The following is an 18,821-nucleotide window of genomic DNA, read 5'->3' as shown; positions in this document are numbered from 1 at the left end:
ATTCTCTACAATCTTTACAACCAAACACAATCATTTCCTTATTTGATAATATTAATTTCAATTTTCCTAAAATCTATATACCTAATTTAAAGCAATATGTTAGATTAAAATATAATTCTCCTTTCACTTTTATCCAATCATATATTTAATTATTTGAATTACTATTTAATACATAAATTTAATTAAATTTTAGATTTTTTTTCCAGCATATGATGTGATTTAAATTTTTATAACCAGATATATATTTAAAAAATTGTTTTAGAACTTTTATAACAAAACAAATATATCCGGATATAAATTATTTTACATTTGAGTTATTTTCATATATAATGAATATTTACACTTAATCCTTATATTAGTTGAAAAGAGAAACCATATTGAAGATATGGTATAATATTCGGGTTATAACAAAAGCCAATAAAATCCATATTAATTACCAACTTACAAGCATATTTGTTAACATGGATATACACACAAATACACATTCATAACGATTTCAATCACAAATTCTGGTTTTGGTAAGATGTTTTTAAATAAAGAAAAGAATTAAGTGGTTTTAATACTAAACATTAATCATGAAATCATAATTCAGTAAAGATTTCCCCCATTTCTTAGCTAAAGATCGAGAAGATATAGGAAACTTAAAATTTGTTACACTAACATTCCTTATCTAAATATGTTATGCTTGCTCACCAATTTTCTCTCGATTTGCAATCATATCTAACTGGCATCATCAAAGATCTCTATAAAAAGCCTGTCGGTAGAAGGTAAAAAAATCATATGAGCAAACACAATTTACTTATAGCAATCCATAATAAACTTTAAGATTTCAATGACTGCCTCATTTGCTTACCTAAGGGATTGGTGTTAGCGCAAGTGATTGGTGTTAGCCGATGAAAAAGCAGATCTCTGTCAACACTTTATTTCTGTTTTCCCATGTATACATATATTATATATATACATATCATTACATGTTATGTATCAGTTAACTACTAATAACACTTCTTGCTTTCTTAAAAACTTAGGGGTTTTTAGGTTTTTTTAATTATTTATTCTCAACAAAGAGGCAAGATTGGAACACCAACAACTAATGTGGTATTTAAACATGTCTTTCAGAATCTGGAGAATAAAGATGTTTAATAAACATATACATATTTCTACTTAAAACTTATCTTTCTCTTAGTTCGTTGAGTTTGTACAGAAAAGTATAAATAAAAGAATGTTAGACGATTTTTTAATTAACTTTGTCTTTGTCAACCAAACTTACTCTTATTTAACTCTTTCATCCATTTTATGTTAATAATAAAGTTAGATTATTGAATTTTTACAAAAACTAATAACATAATTTACTTTATGTTCTAAAATGGGAATTTTGCACCCACACCCACTTTCTCCAAAGGTATTAACACTCACACCCACTTTCTCCAAAACTATTAACACTCACACCCACTTTCTACTACTCATATACTTTTCTCAAGTTTAATTACATATTACCCCTCACTCCTTCTAACCCCTTCTATTTTTTTCTCTCTCTCTCTCTATCTCTCTCTATCTCTCTCTCTCACAATTATTCAACCAAAAAATACATCTTCTTCTTTCTTGTTTTGCTTTTGCTCATCCATTGAAAGAGAAAAGCTTATTTATGTTTCTCTCTCTTTCTCTCTCACATTCCTTTTCTAAAGTTTTCAAAAACCATTCCAACAATGGTGGAAATCTAGAGAAGGTGAAATCTTTAAATCTTTTTCCTTATCACTTTAGATTATATGAAATTCGATATGGGTTTTCTTGGTTTTATTGTGATTTTGTGATTTTACTGATTAATTGTGGTCTTGTGAACTTTTTAATATTGAATTTGTTTTAGTTCGATCTAGGAAAAAGTTTGAGTTTTGTTGTGTGAGTATTATTCATTACTTATATTGTATCCACAAATAGTTACCCATTTAGATAAGTTTGAGAAATAATGTATCCACGAATATTGTATCCACAAATAGTTATCCATGTGGACAAATATCGTATCCACAAATTGCACTATAACCCCATATGTTTCCATATGGACATGTTGTCATAGTCACCTGAATTGATGTGTATTACTTCTATTCTGTATCAATAAACACAAGTAACTATCTATTAAAAATACTGCAATTGACTATCCACTTATCATTGGACAAATGTTCAACGACAAATGGATACTTTATAATCTAAAAATTCATCAAAAATATAGCAATATGTATCTCAAAAGGTAGAAAATATATAATCATAATATATTGTATATAAATAAATAGATAAAATATATAATCATAATATATTGTATATAAATAAATAGATAATTTGTTTTATGATAACTATTTAAAGTGTTAATAACAAAAAAGAGAAATTAAGGAGAGAAAGAGGAGAGGGGCAAAATTGTCCAACTAACAATGACACCTAAGCAGCAAACTTAAGAAAGTATAGCAAGTTTGTAAAGTGGGTGTGAGTGCAACAAGTTGAACCCAAAGTGGGTGTGGGTGTGGGTGCAATAAACCCTTATAAAATTATTCTTCAAGATTTTGTTTCTTATAATTTTATTGTATTCTACTTTATGTTATAAATCTAAATATTCTACATATCATCCCGGTGAGATAATGGGACGGATTTGGATCAACATTCATATAATTTTAAATAATTTAATTTGGCACTACAACATGGGTAAATAATTTTGTGTGGTGAGATCTTACTCTTTTTATAAGTAAGACTCACATACATTTAATTAAATATACTGTTAATTATTACAAAACACCAATATATATACAATAACAATGTAATATTTATATTAAAACTCAATCTACTTCTAACAAAATTATAAAAATTAGATATAATAATAAAATGAAAAACATAAAAATTGTCCCGTGGTGTACCACGGGGTAAATCCTATTATATATATATATATATATATTTATAACTAGCCCTGGGCATAATATCCGGTACCGAAGAACCGTACCGGAACCGAACCGATAAAAGCGGTATTGGGTAGGGTTCAGGTTAAGCAGAATTACCGAATGGGCTAAGAGGCTTTGGTAAAATGGACTTCGGTTCGGGTTCGGTTTATAACTTAAGTATAATGGGCCACTGTTTTAGATCCGTTTAACATAAAAGCCTAATAAGATCCGTTTAACATAAAAGCCTAATACGACAGCTAACCCTAAAGCCTAAGTCACCACCTTACTCTATTGCCCAGACAGCACCGCGCAGCTATCTCTTATGTTCCCAATACAGAACCGTTCATGGAAGCTTGCTTTTCGTTTCGTCTTCTACACATGATGTAAGAAGGGGACCTGAATTACCGGCTGTAGCAGTGGCTGAAGTACTACGTGACAAACTTCTTGATGTACAACCTGACGAACTTCCCGATAGACTGCCTGAAGTACTTTTTGGAGAGAACCAGCTCGTACCAGTTAAGGAGAACTATGATATCCTTCAGATATGTGCAAGAATCAGAAACAAGCATCCTTTGAAGCTGACCACTGGAACTAGAATTGATGCGGACATTCAACGAGCCGGAAGATCATATCGTTGGAATGGGACCGTTGCACTCTTTTTCCCTTATCTAGGGTTTTTCCCAATGGGTTTACCTAGAAAGGTTTTTAACGAGGCAACATCCTTCCACATATCCTCCTATTCATATTTTAAGGAGGAAGATCAAAGAAAGCCACCCTTGTTTCGAGCTAGTTCAAGACATGGTTCATGGAACCTTTCCACAAGTCAATTACCACTCAAATTGGATCTTTCCATAAGTTGCTCAAACCAAAGCATCCCTTGGCGTCCTGGAGAGCTTCTATATCATTTGGAGACTTCACCACACATCTTAGGATGCACCCCGCCTCACTTGATTAGGCGGATCAAGTTAACGTGCAACTTTCCTTATTTGGATCTCTTTGTCTTTATGACACAACGGATTTTTCCTTATTCAGTTTTGCGCCTTTGTGAGACTCTTAATACCATCCAGAAGCTTCCTAGAATGTATCTAGACGTCCCAAGAAACCACAACTTCGGCCCCAAGTTATCAAGACTCAAAGTGCATCACAACTTTCCCAATTTGGCCGATATTCTCATTCAATTCCCAAAGACCATAATTATCATTAATTGTTGAGATTTCTTTCTTTATTTAAGCATATAGATGTTGTATTTGAGCCTCTATATAAGCTCTATCACGTTTTACTTTTCAATACACGTTTTTTTTATTAAAGAAATTTCAGTTTGCTTCAACACTTTGTGTTTTGAAACAAATCATTGTTCTTGCGAGTTCTAAGTAGTTTGTGGAATCAAACAACTTAGGTTTCGTGTAGAGTTTCTGATCCTTGCGAGGAATAGCCCTTGGATCATATTCTCTAGCCCTCAGTGTTGTAGATTCAACATCAAACCGGTTACTCTCCATCAGATCGCTTCCGCCCAAGCTTCTAAGTCTTTTAGTCCGTGATTCTTGTCTTGGTGGATTCCGAGGCTTGTATCAACACGAGATGGAGCATGCTTTGTCTATCTACAATCATTCAAGTAAATTTTTCGATTCGTTTTCTCATTGTACCTTTCCTCCATTTCGAGAACAGAACCGTTATATAAACCCCTAATCCCCCAAGGAAGAACCATAAGTTTCAACCCTCCATCATCTCCTCCTTCACTACTCTCTGCAATTAAATCAGATGTTCGTCTCTAGTCTTCCTAAATCATGTAATTCTATTATGTCTTAGGATGTTCTTAATAGCTTTTAGTTGACAATTGATAGTTGGTTTTGGTTACAGTAACTTATATTGATGAATTGATAGTGTAATACGATCGTAGCTGTGTCTTATTTGCTTACAGTAACTTATTTGCTTGCTTGATCGTAGTTGTGTCTATCTTAATTTTAGAACTGTCTTTGTGAACAATATTATGATCTTATTTGTGTTATGTTAAGGTCATTTTAAGTCTTCTTCTATTTAATATGATCTTAGTTGTGTTATGATTTTTGATGATCTTATATATGTTCTTCTCTTAGTTACTAATTTGTTTCTTTTATGTGTGTGTTCAGATGGGTTCTTCATGTTTTCCAGTTGAAAACGATTTCGGTGAAGAGATGAATCATGAAGAAGAGCAAGACACTGACAGTACTGGACAACAAGCTGCTGCAACTACAGAAGTTCTTGGAACTCCTGATTCTGCTGGAAAGAGGAAGGCCTCAAATGCAGCTAATGAAAAGCCAGCTAAGGAGCTCAAAGTCATCCTTCCGAGATCTCCTGTTTGGGACCACTTCACAAGGAATAAAGAAGATAGAAACAAGTGTATCTGTCACTACTACAAGAAGGAATATTGCTGCAAGTCTAAGTTAGGAACTTCTAATTTGACAAAGCATATGGCAACCTGCAAACAGTACCAAGCCTATAAGGAAAACAAGTCTCAGCAAGTGATCAAAGGCAATGGAACAGTGCCAGCTGGAAAGATAAGTGAGCCAATGTTCAGAGAGGCAACAAATGATATGCTCGTGTTAGGGGAGTTGCCACTGTCTTTTGTGGACAGTGTTGCCTGGAGACACTTCTCCTCTCGTGCCAACCTTTACCGGCCTCATTCAAGGAGAACATCAAGTAGAGACATAGTGCAGATGTATGTGAAGATGAAAGCTTTGCTAAAGAACTGGATTAATTCAAACAAGCAAAGGGTGTCTCTAACTACAGACATATGGGTTGCTCCAAATACAAGTTTGTTTGCTCTTTCTTTCTTATTTCATTGATTGATTCTTTAATTACATTCTCATATCTCATTATTATTTGATATATGTAAAACAGGTGCAAGCTACATGGTGATCACATCTCACTTCAATGATGCATTTTGGCTGCTGAAGAAACTGATCACAAAGCATCAACTTTTGCAACTACTCTTCTAGATTGTCTGGCTGAATGGGGGATTCAGAAGGTGTTTTGTGTCGCTGTCGACAATGCAACAACCAACACTTTGGCTCTAAAGAGGTTTCAAAGAGAGTTCAGCTTGGTTAGCAATGACGCATTTTTCTTGGATGGAGACTACATGCATGTCAGATGCAGTGCTCACATCATAAACTTGATTGTGAGAGATGGATTCCAGGAGTTAGGAAAGAATGTGGAGGCTATACGCAATGGTGTATCATATGTTAGGTCATCTCATGTTAGGCAGAAGTCATTTGAGCTGAGGGTTGATTCAGGGAAGCTGAAAAGAGGAAGTCTCACCTTGGATGTGAAGACCAGATGGAATTCAACATATACGATGTTGACAAATGCCCTAAAGTACAGAGTTGCTTTTGACAAGATGCTTCTAGAAGATAGGTTGTACCACAACTACTTCCTGGAATTAGACAATGGGAACAGACGTGTTGGACCTCCTGAATCAACTGACTGGAATGCAATTGAAAGGTAATCTACTGGACCTATCTTTATACTAACTTGTTTATTGCACTAAACCAATGTTTACACTTATTTACACTCTCATCTTTCTGTCGTAGGTTGGTGAAGTTTCTGGTGATTTTCTACAACTCCACTTTGGTTGTCTCTGCTTCCACCAACTTGAATGCGCATAAGTGTTATGGTGAGATTGTTACAATAGAGAGGAACCTCTCATTTCTGAGTAATAGCAGAGATGATGAGTTGAACAACAAGGCTGATGAAATGTTGAAGAAGTTTGTGAAGTATTGGGATGGAATGAAGAATATCAACAAGATGCTGATCATTGCAACTATGTTCGATCCAACAAATAAGATGAAGTTTGCGAAGATGTGTTTTGAGAAGCTGTATGGTGAAGATACTGTCGACTCCAAGGCTATGTGTGATTCAGTTTTCTATGTCCTCGACTTGATGTAATGCTGCTTTTTACAGCCATACATATGGTGCATCTTCTCAGACTACCAAGGCAAAACAACATCAATCAATTGTGATTCCTGAGAAGATGGATTTGGTTGATGATTCGGGTTATGAGAGAATGGATATGGCTTATAAAGAGATGGTTGCTGACAACGCAGATGAAGAAGTAAGGCGTGAGTTAGAGATTTATCTCACAGATCCTGTTGAGAATCCAAAGCTTATTATGGGTGCAGAATTTGATGTGCTGTCTTGGTGGAGAGTGAATTCTTTCAAGTATCTTGTCTTGGCTGAGATGGCTAAAGATGTACTTGCTATGCAAGTTTCATCTGTTGCATCAGAGAGTGCTTTTAGCACTAGTGGTCGGATTTTAGACCCTCATAGGTCATGTCTGACTCATTACATGATTACTGAGCAATGGATGAGGCAAGATATCAAGAGTGATGCTGACCCTACAGCGATCACAAGTGCTCAACTGCTCTCAGAGTTTGAAATGTTTGATCAGCTTGAGAAAGGTAATCTTTAACAAATTTTGATATTCGTAAATGATAATACTTTGTTCTATAATTCTGTTTCTAACTTAATTTTAAAACTGTTTGCAGAGTTTGGTATTGGAGATGAAAATAATCTTGAGGCTTAGCTTATGTGGTCTTCTTATGTAGTGTTTTTTAAGGCATTGATTGCGGCAATAGTAAAGGTATATTGAAACTTTGCTGAATCATTCAAGTTAAACAATAGATGTCCTATGGTTTTTAATCGAAAGATATAGACTCATTCAATCTTCATTTGTTTCACAGGGACATGTAGCAGCACTGCAGCAGGGACCTTTTTGTTAGTGTGGATGCTTCTTCATTGTTCCCAATTTTCATCGGCTATTTGAATTTGTTCTATTTTTTGTTTTCAGTTGGTTGTGACTTGTGAGTTTATTGAACTTAATGTTATGGTATTTGGTTGTGTTATGATGAAACTTAATGTTATGGTTTTAATTTATTAATTAATCTTTATGGTTTTAATTTATGGTTTAATCGGTTATTTTGGTTATTTACATGAGTATTTATAATTTTATTCGGTTATCTTGGGTTTTATTCGGTTATTTTAGTACTTTGGTTACTGAAAATAACCAAACAAATTATAACCCGGAAAATTTTCGGGTTATTTCGGAATTTGTATTGGAGTAGAAAACCGCTCCGAACCCGGCCAGTTACTAACCGTACCGAACCAAATTTTTTGTAAATTACCGAATGGGATCTATAGGTCTTATACCGATTTACCCGAAACCCGATTGGGTAGAACTGAAACCCAATTGGGTACCTGATTGCCCAGGACTATTTATAACACTTGGCCACAACAAATCGGCTTTATTAGCCAAATCTACATATTCATAGAGAGCAAAACTTGATCCCTAGTGTGATGACTGCCAAGAGATGAATGACCAGTGAGTCTATCATGCAAATTATGCATTGTGTTAAAATTGTTTCTTCTACTATCAACAATGCAATACTTTATATGCACATTCATTTAATTTATACCTTACTTCAGTCCAGTGTCGCAATAAAAAGTTTAGACAGTCATATAACAAATATATGTAAATAAATAAAAATAAAACAGACTGTATTGTTTACAAAAAAATATAAAAAATACATCAAAATCAAAATGATAAAAAACACCTAAGAATTTTCATCAAGTTAATTTAATCAAAGTAAATTATTACTAAAAATTGTATATGAAAAAGTTGGTAGTTGATAAACTAAAGTTATTAGTAAATATGTACCATTTAAAAATATTAAAAAATAAACAGTTATTTTTACGAAAAGTTATGGTAAGGAGAAACAATCTTAAGAATATTAATTAAAATTGTATTACAACCATCTAAACGAGTAGTTGTATGAAAAAACAATAGCGAAAATAAAAATTACTAGATATTCACCCGCGATACACTGACTAATTTTTAATTTAAAATGTAAAATGTAATTTTTATTATATTAAGTATATATGTAGGTAATGTTTTGTAAATTTTCAGTGAACAATATGTTGCATCAATATATTATGTAGTGTATAAGTAGTGTGTTTTAGGTGTAGTGTGTTGTAGTAAAGTTAGGATGTCATAGTGTTAATTAAATTATATGTAGTATTAAATGTACAGTTTTTTGTATGTGTCTATTTGGTTTGCAATGTATAAATAATAGTATTTGAAATTATTTTGAAACCCAAAAGATGCATTAGTAATAGAAAAGTCTAATATCTCGTTTTGTTTCATTTCTGCTAGTTTGTTTGAAATTATTCTTACCACTGAATCTGACAAAACCAACTTAAGCGTTTCACCAGTGTTTTGAGTATACTGACGCCATGCATAGATGACCTTCACTTGGACACTCTATGCGGTTTTGTAGGGTCGAACATCTTTCAAGAAAGCAAAAGTAACAGCCATAGGGAATTAAAACAAAGACTGTTTAAGGTTTATTGTGTTGTTGTAAAGCTGTGATTGGTTATGCATAATCAGGTTTTAGATTTTAAATATTTATAGGCTGACGATTAGGTCGACCCAACACCTCCAAATAATATGAACAAGCGAGTAATTAAGGAGATAATAACTTTGATTTGCTTTTTGCGGAATAATTATGGAATAGGATATATTTTGTGATTCAATTTTGTTTCCTTTAATTGATTTTGAAGATAAATTATTGGAGGGAAATATTTGGGAATCAAGAAGTTACATCGCAAATCTCGGCTGTAATCATTGTCCAAAGTAGCCAAAAATTTTAGCCTTGTAGTAGGCTTGGGCCTTCGTAAGAGAGAATAATCTAATCAAACCATATTTATAAATTAAAATCAAAAATATTTAATGACAATGACATGCTTGTAAAGCTATGTTGTTTTGTTGGATGAAAGGTATTCTGTTTCATATTACAATATTGGCCAGGCTGGATTGTGGAGAATTTCTATCCATGAAGATCAAGGCATATCAAAGGCACTTCAAACGTTTGGATGAATCAAAATAAAGTTAATTATACGAGGTAAAGTGAGCCGTAAAAAAGCAAGCAATGGAAAAATGGTAGATCAATACTCTATAGTATAAAATTTATAAAATTTAAACGTTTTATTTACGAAATCATTCACAAACCAAAAAATTGAGGCAAGTTAGTTCAAGAGTGATGGAGAGATAATGTTTAGTATGTTTAGTATTTAGAGTTTAGGGTTTAGAATTTAGTTATTTTGTATATAGATAAGAATATTACCGAAAATGGATTACAAGAGAGGGTATTTCTTTTAAAATTATTCGTTGTTAAGTATTACTTTTAGATGATGAAAGTAAAATTATATTAAAATATTATAGTTAAACCGTAATATGAAAATTAATTTTCAAGACATATATTAACAATTGCATTTACAGTTTATATACAATTGAACAGAAACTTCGTTCTTTATTTCAAATTAATAATGCATACATAACCCACAGATCGCGTGAGCTACTTTCTAATATATATTCAATGCTTCGGAAGATCCTAATTAAAATTATATTAAAATATTATAGTTAAACTGTAATATGAAAATTAATTTTCAAGACACATATTAACAATTACATGTACAATTCATATACAACTGAATAGAAACTTCCTTCTTTACTTCAAATTAATAATGCATACATAACTCACAAATCGCGTGGGCTATTTTATATATATATATATATATATATATTTAACGCTTCACAAGATCCTTATGACAGTTATCGAGAAGGTGAATCGCATGATCTCTTAGCTCTCGACGATTAAGGAACATACACATACATTTTTTCTCGAACAAATACGGAACTGACAACATTGTCTATGCATACTATATTGGCTAGTATTCATAACCTTTTGCATCTTCAAAGGTCTCTGTCACAACTACCCACAAAAGCAACTTTGACCGGGTTTATAAATGATGTCAAAAGTACGACGAAGGCGAAGGCGATGGACATCAATGTAATGATCTTCATGTCTGATATAATAAAAGATGGTGGAAAGTCCCAATCAAAACAAGAACTATTGAATTTGATAAATTCGAGTTTTGCTGTGGACTTCCAACTCAAAACCAATTGGCAATTAGTGGATTGACCCTAATTCTTTATATATTAATGATAGTCTCTTCAAACTTCTGATGTGGGACTTAGATTATATCCCAAAAATCTTCCCTTCACCAAGGACCACATGTGGGATATTAACACGTCTCCTCGAGATGATAACTCCATCTCGAACTGATCTCACTTGGACCGATAATAAACACTTTTTTGGGCCTCTTACTTGGGTTAACAAGAGGTATGTTCGTATCCACTTTTCTATGTCCACCAGAACTTGAACCTTATGCTATGCTACCATGATAGATTGATGAGAGTAAGAACACACAATGTGTTAAAAGGAAGAATATTGTATTAGACTCTCATAATCATATAATGTTACAACTTATGTTCTCTTATATACACAAAGTATTTCCTAAATTAAGATAATGTAAATGTAAATAATATATTTAGATAAATGTAAATATTCCAACTATATCTTCTAGATTTTTTTCAATCTTCATAATTTACTTATTCTTGGCTTTGTCATCTCGAAGTTGATTTCCGGTTCTCCATATCCCAATAGAATTGTTCTATGTTGTTTGTTATTGTATTTTACGTGTTGAAATAGAAAATCGGAAACTGTGATTCCTACAACGTTGGAATTATGAAAGGTGGAAATTGATTCCTATAGACAAGGGAGGACGATAATTATAATTTTCTTTAGAAAGTAAAACAGTGGATTTGCTGAAAAGAAAACCAATTCAATAGTCTTTATTTTTTTGAATCTAATGTTAAATTATATTCAAAGAAAAATAGCGTTTTTACATCTAATGCATCAGTTGTTTGAACAAAATTTAAGAGTTTAAATTAGCTTAAGATAGAAACCAATCTCAGATTCTAGTGTGAAACCAAGCCTGAAGTCCATTGTCGGACCTCATGTCCCCTTGTCGTTGAATAGCCAAAAATTTGATCTCGAACTTGGCGGTAAATCCACTTGATTAACTGCGCTGGGGTATTCGGGTGCTGACCATGCCGTCTTCCATTCCTTTGAAAAGTGTAGCAAGTGAAAAACCTGCCCAAACGAGCCAGGTGATTGTCGGCTAAGAATGTGAGGAGCTGGTGCCAATCGGTTGTGTAACATGAGCGAAACACTCCCTTAGCCGTTCCACACTTCTAAAGAAAACCTACAGGCAAAGAACATATGAGATCTGGTATCAAGACTTTGTTGACAAAGCACACAGGTCCCCGTAGCCCCAATATTCCACCGCATCATTCGATCCCCTGTTGCCAATTTATCATGAACTGCTAACCAGGTACAAAACGTATACCTCCGAGTGGCATGCAGAAACCAAATCGCTTGGTACCAGGACACCTCTGCAGAAGTGCGACGAATATGATTCCAAGTGTCTGCCGTAGAAAACTCCAACTTGTAATTATCTGCCCTACCTTTCCATAGAAACAAATCAGCCTCGTCTGTTCTACAATGGTACTACGAGCGTAATACAGCCTCGATGGAGAGGAGGTGTGGGAGACGAGGTCGCCTCCTACGCCTAGCAGACCATGCCTCCGCCACTGTCATTGTGAGCCCAATCCCCAAATCTGTAGCTCCCCTAACTCCTGCCACATCGACTAAACGACTTAAAGACGACCAAGTATCAAACCAAAACGAGGCCAGCTTCCCATTTCCCACCTCCACCTTACACAGGGTTGAAGCCACTACTCTATACTTCAGGATCTTCCTCCAAATCCAATAGCCCACTCATGTGTTCTCTTTAACCGACCATAACGACCTCCCCTTTAACAAATAACGATCCACCCATTGTACCCCAAGGAATTTCCATGGGAGAGTATCCTCCAAACTAACTTAAGACAACACACATCATTCACCTCCTTCAAACTACGAAGAACAAGCCCTCCCTCCCACCGTGGCTTGCACACAACATCCCACTGCAACTTAGTTTTTTTAGGATTTTAATCAGTTTCGGACCACAAAAATGCAGAGCAAAGTTTTTCCACTTCTCTAAGACAAGCTCAAGGTAGTCGAAAAGCACTGAACCAGAAGTTGCAAACACTCCATAAAACCGAACTGAACAAATTAAAACGAGCTGCAAATGAGAGGTATCGAGATGTCCAAGAGCCAATCCGCTTGCGAATCTGTTCAAGGAGAGGGGTGTAATCAGCAGTAGTAAAACCTTTAGTCAGCAGAGGCAGACCCAAATATTGAACAGGCAGCTCTCCCACCACAAAAGCGAACTGATTCTCTATCAATTGATGGTCCACAACAGACACGCCTGCAAGATATACTGTCGATTTCTCCATGCTTATCTTGAGACCCAAAATCTTGGCAAACTGATCAAAAATGGACACAATACCCTCAATGGAGCGGGGTTTCCCATCAGATAGTACCATTAGGTCATCAGCAAAGCTTAAGTGGGTCAGGTTAAGAGCTTGACACCGCGGATGGTAACCAAAATGGCTGCACCAGCGGCGGAGTCTAACAGTTTTGATAGAACATCCATACAAATAACAATCAAATAGGGAGAAAGAGAACACCCTTGCCATAGTCCCCGGGCACTTTGAAAATACTCCGTTAGCTCACCATCCACTTGAACAGAGAAAGATGCAATTGTTATACATAGTTTAATCCAATAGATAAACTCTGGTGGGAACTGTAAAGCTGAGAGGAGATTCAAGAGGAAAGACCATTGAACTGAATCAAAAGCCTTGGAAATATCAATCTTTATCGCACAACGCTCCGATATTGTCTCTTTGTGATAGTGTTTAACCAATTCTATTGCTAGCAACACATTTTCGATTAACAATCGGTCTTTCACAAAGGCCGATTGATTTCCTGCAATGAAACTAGGCAACACCACCTTTAACCGATTTGTAAGGATTTTTGAAATAACCTTATAGAGAACATTACAACAAGAAATATGTATATAATCTCTCATCTCCATCGTCTCCAATTTTTTTGGTATAAGAGCTAATATAGTAGAATTGATTCCTTTTGACAAAAAACCTTTGACCAATGGCTTCAAACATTTCAATTTTTTTGTGGAAACGAAACAGTGTCGATGTAGATAAAAAAGAGACCGAGTGGTCTTCCAGTAAGAATCAATCAACGGCCAAAACTCATCCATTAGGAAGCTTAGAGAAGCGTAGGCCGTTCAAATTGTAAATGTCCTCAGTAGTCCTTTTGGTTATCAAGTTATTGGCAATAATGCAAAATGCAGGTGTCTCCTTAAGCAATTTTGAATTCAAAAAAAAAAAACACACACACTTATAAGTTATAATCATACACGTATTTTATATTAAATTACTTATTGAATCTGAAAAACAAAATTAGAATTCTATATATAGAAATCTAGTGTTATTCAATTTTAAAAAAAATAGATTCTTTTAATTCTATTGTTATTCAAGTTATTGGTTTTAGAGTTCTGTTAAATGCAAGAATTTTTCAATATTAAGATGGTTCTAATAACAATATGGTTTGATTATAATTTAACAGAAAACAAAGACAAAAACGTGAAGAAACAATTCTCACATTTTGTGGTGTGATTTGGATAAAATTTATCAAATGCTTAATTTCAGTCACTGAACAATTCCTACTAAAGTACTATGATCCTCACTTGTAAGAATGATCTAATCAAAAAAATTAGGAGATATGGATAAATACTATTAGGAAGTTTATTGGTTCATGTATTTTTATTGTTTTAAAATATAAAACAGATGATTTGTTATTGGATATTTAATTTTAAACTATTTGTTGAAATCATGTATTATTCACTCAATAACTTATTGTTAATGGATTTGAAAGTGAAAAATAGAATGAGTCAAATCCGTGAGTAAACCATGTTATTTAAAATCCATCTGATTTAAATATCATAAGTATTTTTAAAAGAGAACAACTAATTGCTTAAGCGAGATGATTTACAACAATACTTCCCCTACTGTGGATGCAATGGAGAGGAATAGAGCTTCTTAAAGCTATATTTTGAGAATCTGCTATCGAAAATTACATAACAATCAACTCACTACTTTGTGACATGATTGTAACCCTTTTGTTAAAAAATTTCATAGCATTATAACATTACAACAAGCGTGGCCGGACCATAGGTACGTATTTGATCTATCAATGTGTATACATAGTGGACAGATGTAAAGTTGGAAAAACTGTAAAAAATGTTGCGAAAACTATTTACCGTTCTTCCAATGATGTTGTTTCTTGGTTTGTGCGCATTTTTGTAGGCTTTTGAGAGAAGTGGACTGATCTGTTCTTTCCGGGCACTAGACGAAGTGGTGCTACGCAAGAACTTCATTGTACGGTGTTGGAATACTGATCCCGGGTGTGTCTGGAGGCATCTCAGGCAAAACATCATTTCCTTCAAGATAGTTTACCACTTGGGACATACTAGGCCTGTCCTCTGGATTGTATTGTGCACAGAGTAGTCCAAGCTTCAGTACCAACTCTATCTCCTTGCAGACGTAATCTCCTTCCAATCTAGCATCGCGGGCACCAGCTAAGTTCCCTCTTTTCCAGCATTGACACACCCAGCTGATTAGGTTAAACTCTTCAGGCTTCCCGGGATACTCTATGAACATTCTTCCACACGCAAACTCAAGTAGTAATGCTCCGAATGAATAAACATCTGCTTTGGTTGTTGGCATTCCTGTTATGATTAGCTCTGGGGCCACATACCCTACGCTTCCAAGCATTGGATTCCTGTTTGTGCCGAACCTAGCTAGACCGAAATCTAGCCGCCCGTTTAAATCCTCATCCAAGAGTACATTTGCGGCTTTAACATCTCGGTGGAGAACAATCTGTTCGTGCAAATAGACAAGTGCTGAAGCCACTCCTTTGATGATGTGAAGCCTTTGGGACCAACTAAGGTTAGGCCTTTCGTCGTTAAATAAGAATTCGTCGAGGTTTCCATAAGGCATATAATCATAGACCAAGAGTAATTCACCTTTTCTTCTGCAGTATCCTAAGAGCTGCACAAGGTTTTTGTGCCTTAACTTCCCAATACCAACAATCTGAGAAACCAGGTTCTTGGTATCTTGTTCTGCATCCAAAGAAACTTTCTTTACAGCAATATGTGCATTGGAAGAGAGCTTTCCTTTGTAGACTGTACCGTTTGCCTCTGTACCGATCAGCTCGCTCTCTTTGAACCCTTTGGTGGCTTTGTAGAGAGCTTTGTAAGAGAACCTCTGAGGGCTGTAATCTTCCTCCCATTCTTCTCGGACTTCTTCGTACTTGCTGTTCACATACATTGATCTTAATGCTGCTCCCATTCTCAAAAGATACACTTTAATATCTATTGTCAGATTACTGCAGGTTCTCAAGAAAGCTTTTAACCGATTTTGTGAATGCCATTGTTGTGTCTGTTGCAACTTTGTCAAGCCGTATCTGTTTGGTGGTTCGTGTGTTGTGGACAATGAGTTGCAGACCACTTACTTTTCAAGAGAAAGTCAACTGTGTTACCAGACCGTCCATTCTCGTTCTTTAATGGTATAATTAATCTCTTAAATTGGTAATTTAATCATACTAGTTGCGCTTAGAAGATTTCAGTATCATTGAATGCAATTTATATTGCAACAACATTGAACATGTTCATCTGTTTGATCACCTGGATATATTTAATATTCATATATATATATATATATATATATATATATATTTCTGAAGATGAAATATTTTTTTCTTATTTCAGAAGTCAACTACAGTACAAGAAGGAAGGAAACAAAAAACCAAACAAAATGTTTTTGTCTCCTCAGCACAGAGTAGTAAAAGAAAGAACAAAAAAACACAAAAAGATGTATTAGAATCTTGAATCTCTTATGTATACAACAGACTTCAGCTAATATGAATCTTGGTTTTGGTATGATAACAATATTACTAATAGGGGGAAAAGAGGACTGTATATATAGAAAAGCCTCTTTCATACATAGAGGGGTTTGTTAAATGATACAGAGGATGTTTTTTTTTTTTAGTTTGGTTGAAGTATCTTCCCGTGATTTTCTTCTTCAACAACTGCACCAGAACAACTGGATCAGTATAAAAATTTAGGTTTATAAAACTATTATATCAAATTTGTTTTCATTACTGCCTAAAATAGGAACTCACTTTCATTCGTGTTGGCTAAAAGGGGGGCTTTGTTGTCTGCTGAATTTGGAGCAGGTAAGGAGGTTGAGGCTGCACCAAAACTAGTAGCCTGAGAAGAAGCTTTACGAGGACTGATAGCTTTAGATATCACTCGAGAAAGTTCTCTATCGTCTTCGCTAGGCTCAAACTTCTGGGATATGTATTCCTTCATTGATACTCCTTTGTCCCACACCTAGTCACCACAAACACAAGATCATTGACTGATGCATTTACCCTAAAGCCTAAAGGGCACAAACACATATATAAACAAGTTATATCACCTTAGTATTGAAGCCAGTTGGCTGGTTAGTTCCAGCAGTGTTTATTTCTGAAACATCATTTATATCTTCATCTGGCTCTGTTGATTCAGGAAAAGCCATATCTTGAATCTTCTTAGTTATAGCGTTAGTTGCGTCAGAAACTTTGGCATAAGCAGGTGCTAGCTTCTCTGTCACGGTTTCTGTTACGGTCTTGCTTGGACTAATAGGTTCCTGGCTTGTGCACTCTTTCTCTGTCTTCTCAGCCATGGATCCTCCTGTTAACGTTGTTGTGTCAGAATGAACAGGTTTCTCTTGCTTGACATCAGACAAAACATTCTTCTCAGAGATCACAGGATGTTCTGTGTTGGAACCAGTACAATCTTTTTGCTCTTGTTCAGCGTCGTGTTTGGCTGGGAGAACAGACAAGACATTCGTCTCAGTGATCACAGGGTTTTCCCGGGGATGCTGCATAGCAGTCTTCTTTAACTCTTCAGGTGCCTTCTTTGATTCATACACTGAAAACAACACAAGAAGGTAGATCAGTCTAAAGCAATTTCAAAACAAAGATGGTTACGTTTGTTAATTATGAAGCTTTGCTTAATTTTGATTTACTTGGGGCTCCAAGATATTCAGGATCTTCTTCTTCTTCAACTTCTCCTCCTCCATCTTCTCTGATTTTACGGTCTTTCGACTTGTCACGTGGTGAAAGTGATGCATAACCTCCTTCTCTAACTTCATGGTCTTCGGATCTGCTAAACGGTGACATGGTCGCGTCACCATCTTCATCATGTCTCTTCTTGGTGCTGAGGCTGTGCTGCAGTTTTTTCGCTTTATCCTTCATTTTGGAGAACAAAGATTTCTTGTGGTGGGAATGTTCTCCTTCATTTTCCTTTCTTGGTGAACCAGAAGGCGACCTCTTTGAAGCTTCACCAGCTGAAAAAAAACACCAAGATTATTGCGATCAAAAATCAATTAAATCACAAACAAATTAAAACGGATCATATCTTGCAGAGAACTACTTACATTGAGAACGCTGGCTAAGTGTTGAGAGGCTGGGATTACCAGAATGATCAACATGTGTTTTTAAGCTTTCGAGCTCAGCTACCGGGTCAAGTTGACGCGACATTTGATAAAAAGGCAAATTTTTTTAACAAATTTAGTTCTTCTGTTTGGGAACTCTGATCCTTAGAGAACAGCATAGGATAAATATAAGAAAACAAAAGTTTCTGTGCATGTCCACATTAGTCTTTGTTTCTCCGAGGTTCTTGGACAGACCATAAGAAACAATGCTTAAAATAGCCACCGCCTAAGAAATTGGAGACGCCATAATAAATGGAAGCTAGAGAAAGCCATGGCCTGAGAAATTGACGTTTTGAGCTTAATTATAGGACTCACATTCATAAAAGTTTTCTCCAAAGAAAAAAAAAAAATGGAACCAGAAATTACAAAGACACTTTTTATTACTACAAGACTCAAACAAGACTGTTTCTGAACTTTATCACGACTGTCACAACTGAAACTTAAATAGCTCTAGGGTCAGTCCAAAG

At 35.1% G+C, this 18,821-nt stretch overlaps 2 protein-coding genes and 1 pseudogene across 3 annotated transcripts; all 3 read right to left on the bottom strand.

Moving 5' to 3' along the window:
- Window positions 1–11,867: 11,867 nt before the first annotated feature.
- Window positions 11,868–13,278, bottom strand: LOC147942596 (uncharacterized). The gene is made up of 5 exons (XM_087456132.1): window positions 12,972–13,278; window positions 12,374–12,486; window positions 12,198–12,276; window positions 12,058–12,150; window positions 11,868–11,941 (listed from the first exon to the last, which is right to left on the bottom strand). Exons 1-5 carry the CDS (start codon window positions 13,276–13,278, stop codon window positions 11,868–11,870), a joined length of 666 nt encoding a protein of 221 aa, XP_087312258.1.
- Window positions 13,279–14,890: 1,612 nt separating this feature from the next.
- LOC104698922 (receptor like protein kinase S.3 pseudogene) lies at window positions 14,891–16,279 on the bottom strand (annotated as a pseudogene). Its single transcript, XR_015560488.1, has one exon. The product of XR_015560488.1 is annotated as a receptor like protein kinase S.3 pseudogene (transcript).
- Window positions 16,280–16,549: 270 nt separating this feature from the next.
- LOC104790899 (uncharacterized) lies at window positions 16,550–18,601 on the bottom strand. The gene is made up of 5 exons (XM_010516698.2): window positions 18,298–18,601; window positions 17,887–18,207; window positions 17,296–17,789; window positions 16,997–17,207; window positions 16,550–16,903 (listed from the first exon to the last, which is right to left on the bottom strand). Exons 1-5 carry the CDS (start codon window positions 18,398–18,400, stop codon window positions 16,860–16,862), a joined length of 1,173 nt encoding a protein of 390 aa, XP_010515000.2. The 5' UTR covers window positions 18,401–18,601; the 3' UTR covers window positions 16,550–16,859.
- Between the last annotated feature and the right edge of the window lie 220 nt (window positions 18,602–18,821).

The sequence above is a fragment of the Camelina sativa genome, chromosome 6 (genome assembly GCF_030686135.1).
Source record: "Camelina sativa cultivar CO46 ecotype springtype chromosome 6, ASM3068613v1".
Lineage (NCBI taxonomy): Eukaryota > Viridiplantae > Streptophyta > Magnoliopsida > Brassicales > Brassicaceae > Camelina > Camelina sativa.
This window is presented reverse-complemented; position numbering and strand designations above follow the sequence as displayed.

Bases quoted from the DNA above. Each gene is read 5' to 3' on its own strand.
- LOC104790899 (XM_010516698.2), bottom strand. From the start codon at position 18,400: ATGTCGCGTCAACTTGACCCGGTAGCTGAGCTCGAAAGCTTAAAAACA. The intron at 18,208-18,297 runs GTAAGTAGTTCT...GTTTTTTTTCAG, and splicing joins ACTTAGCCAGCGTTCTCAAT to CTGGTGAAGCTTCAAAGAGG. The intron at 17,208-17,295 runs GTGATATAACTT...TGTGGTGACTAG, and splicing joins CAACTGGCTTCAATACTAAG to GTGTGGGACAAAGGAGTATC.
- LOC147942596 (XM_087456132.1), bottom strand. From the start codon at position 13,278: ATGGTACTATCTGATGGGAAACCCCGCTCCATTGAGGGTATTGTGTCC. The intron at 12,151-12,197 runs GTATACGTTTTG...AATTGGCAACAG, and splicing joins TTTCTGCATGCCACTCGGAG to GGGATCGAATGATGCGGTGG. The intron at 11,942-12,057 runs GTAGGTTTTCTT...TCGTTTGGGCAG, and splicing joins ATCTCATATGTTCTTTGCCT to GTTTTTCACTTGCTACACTT.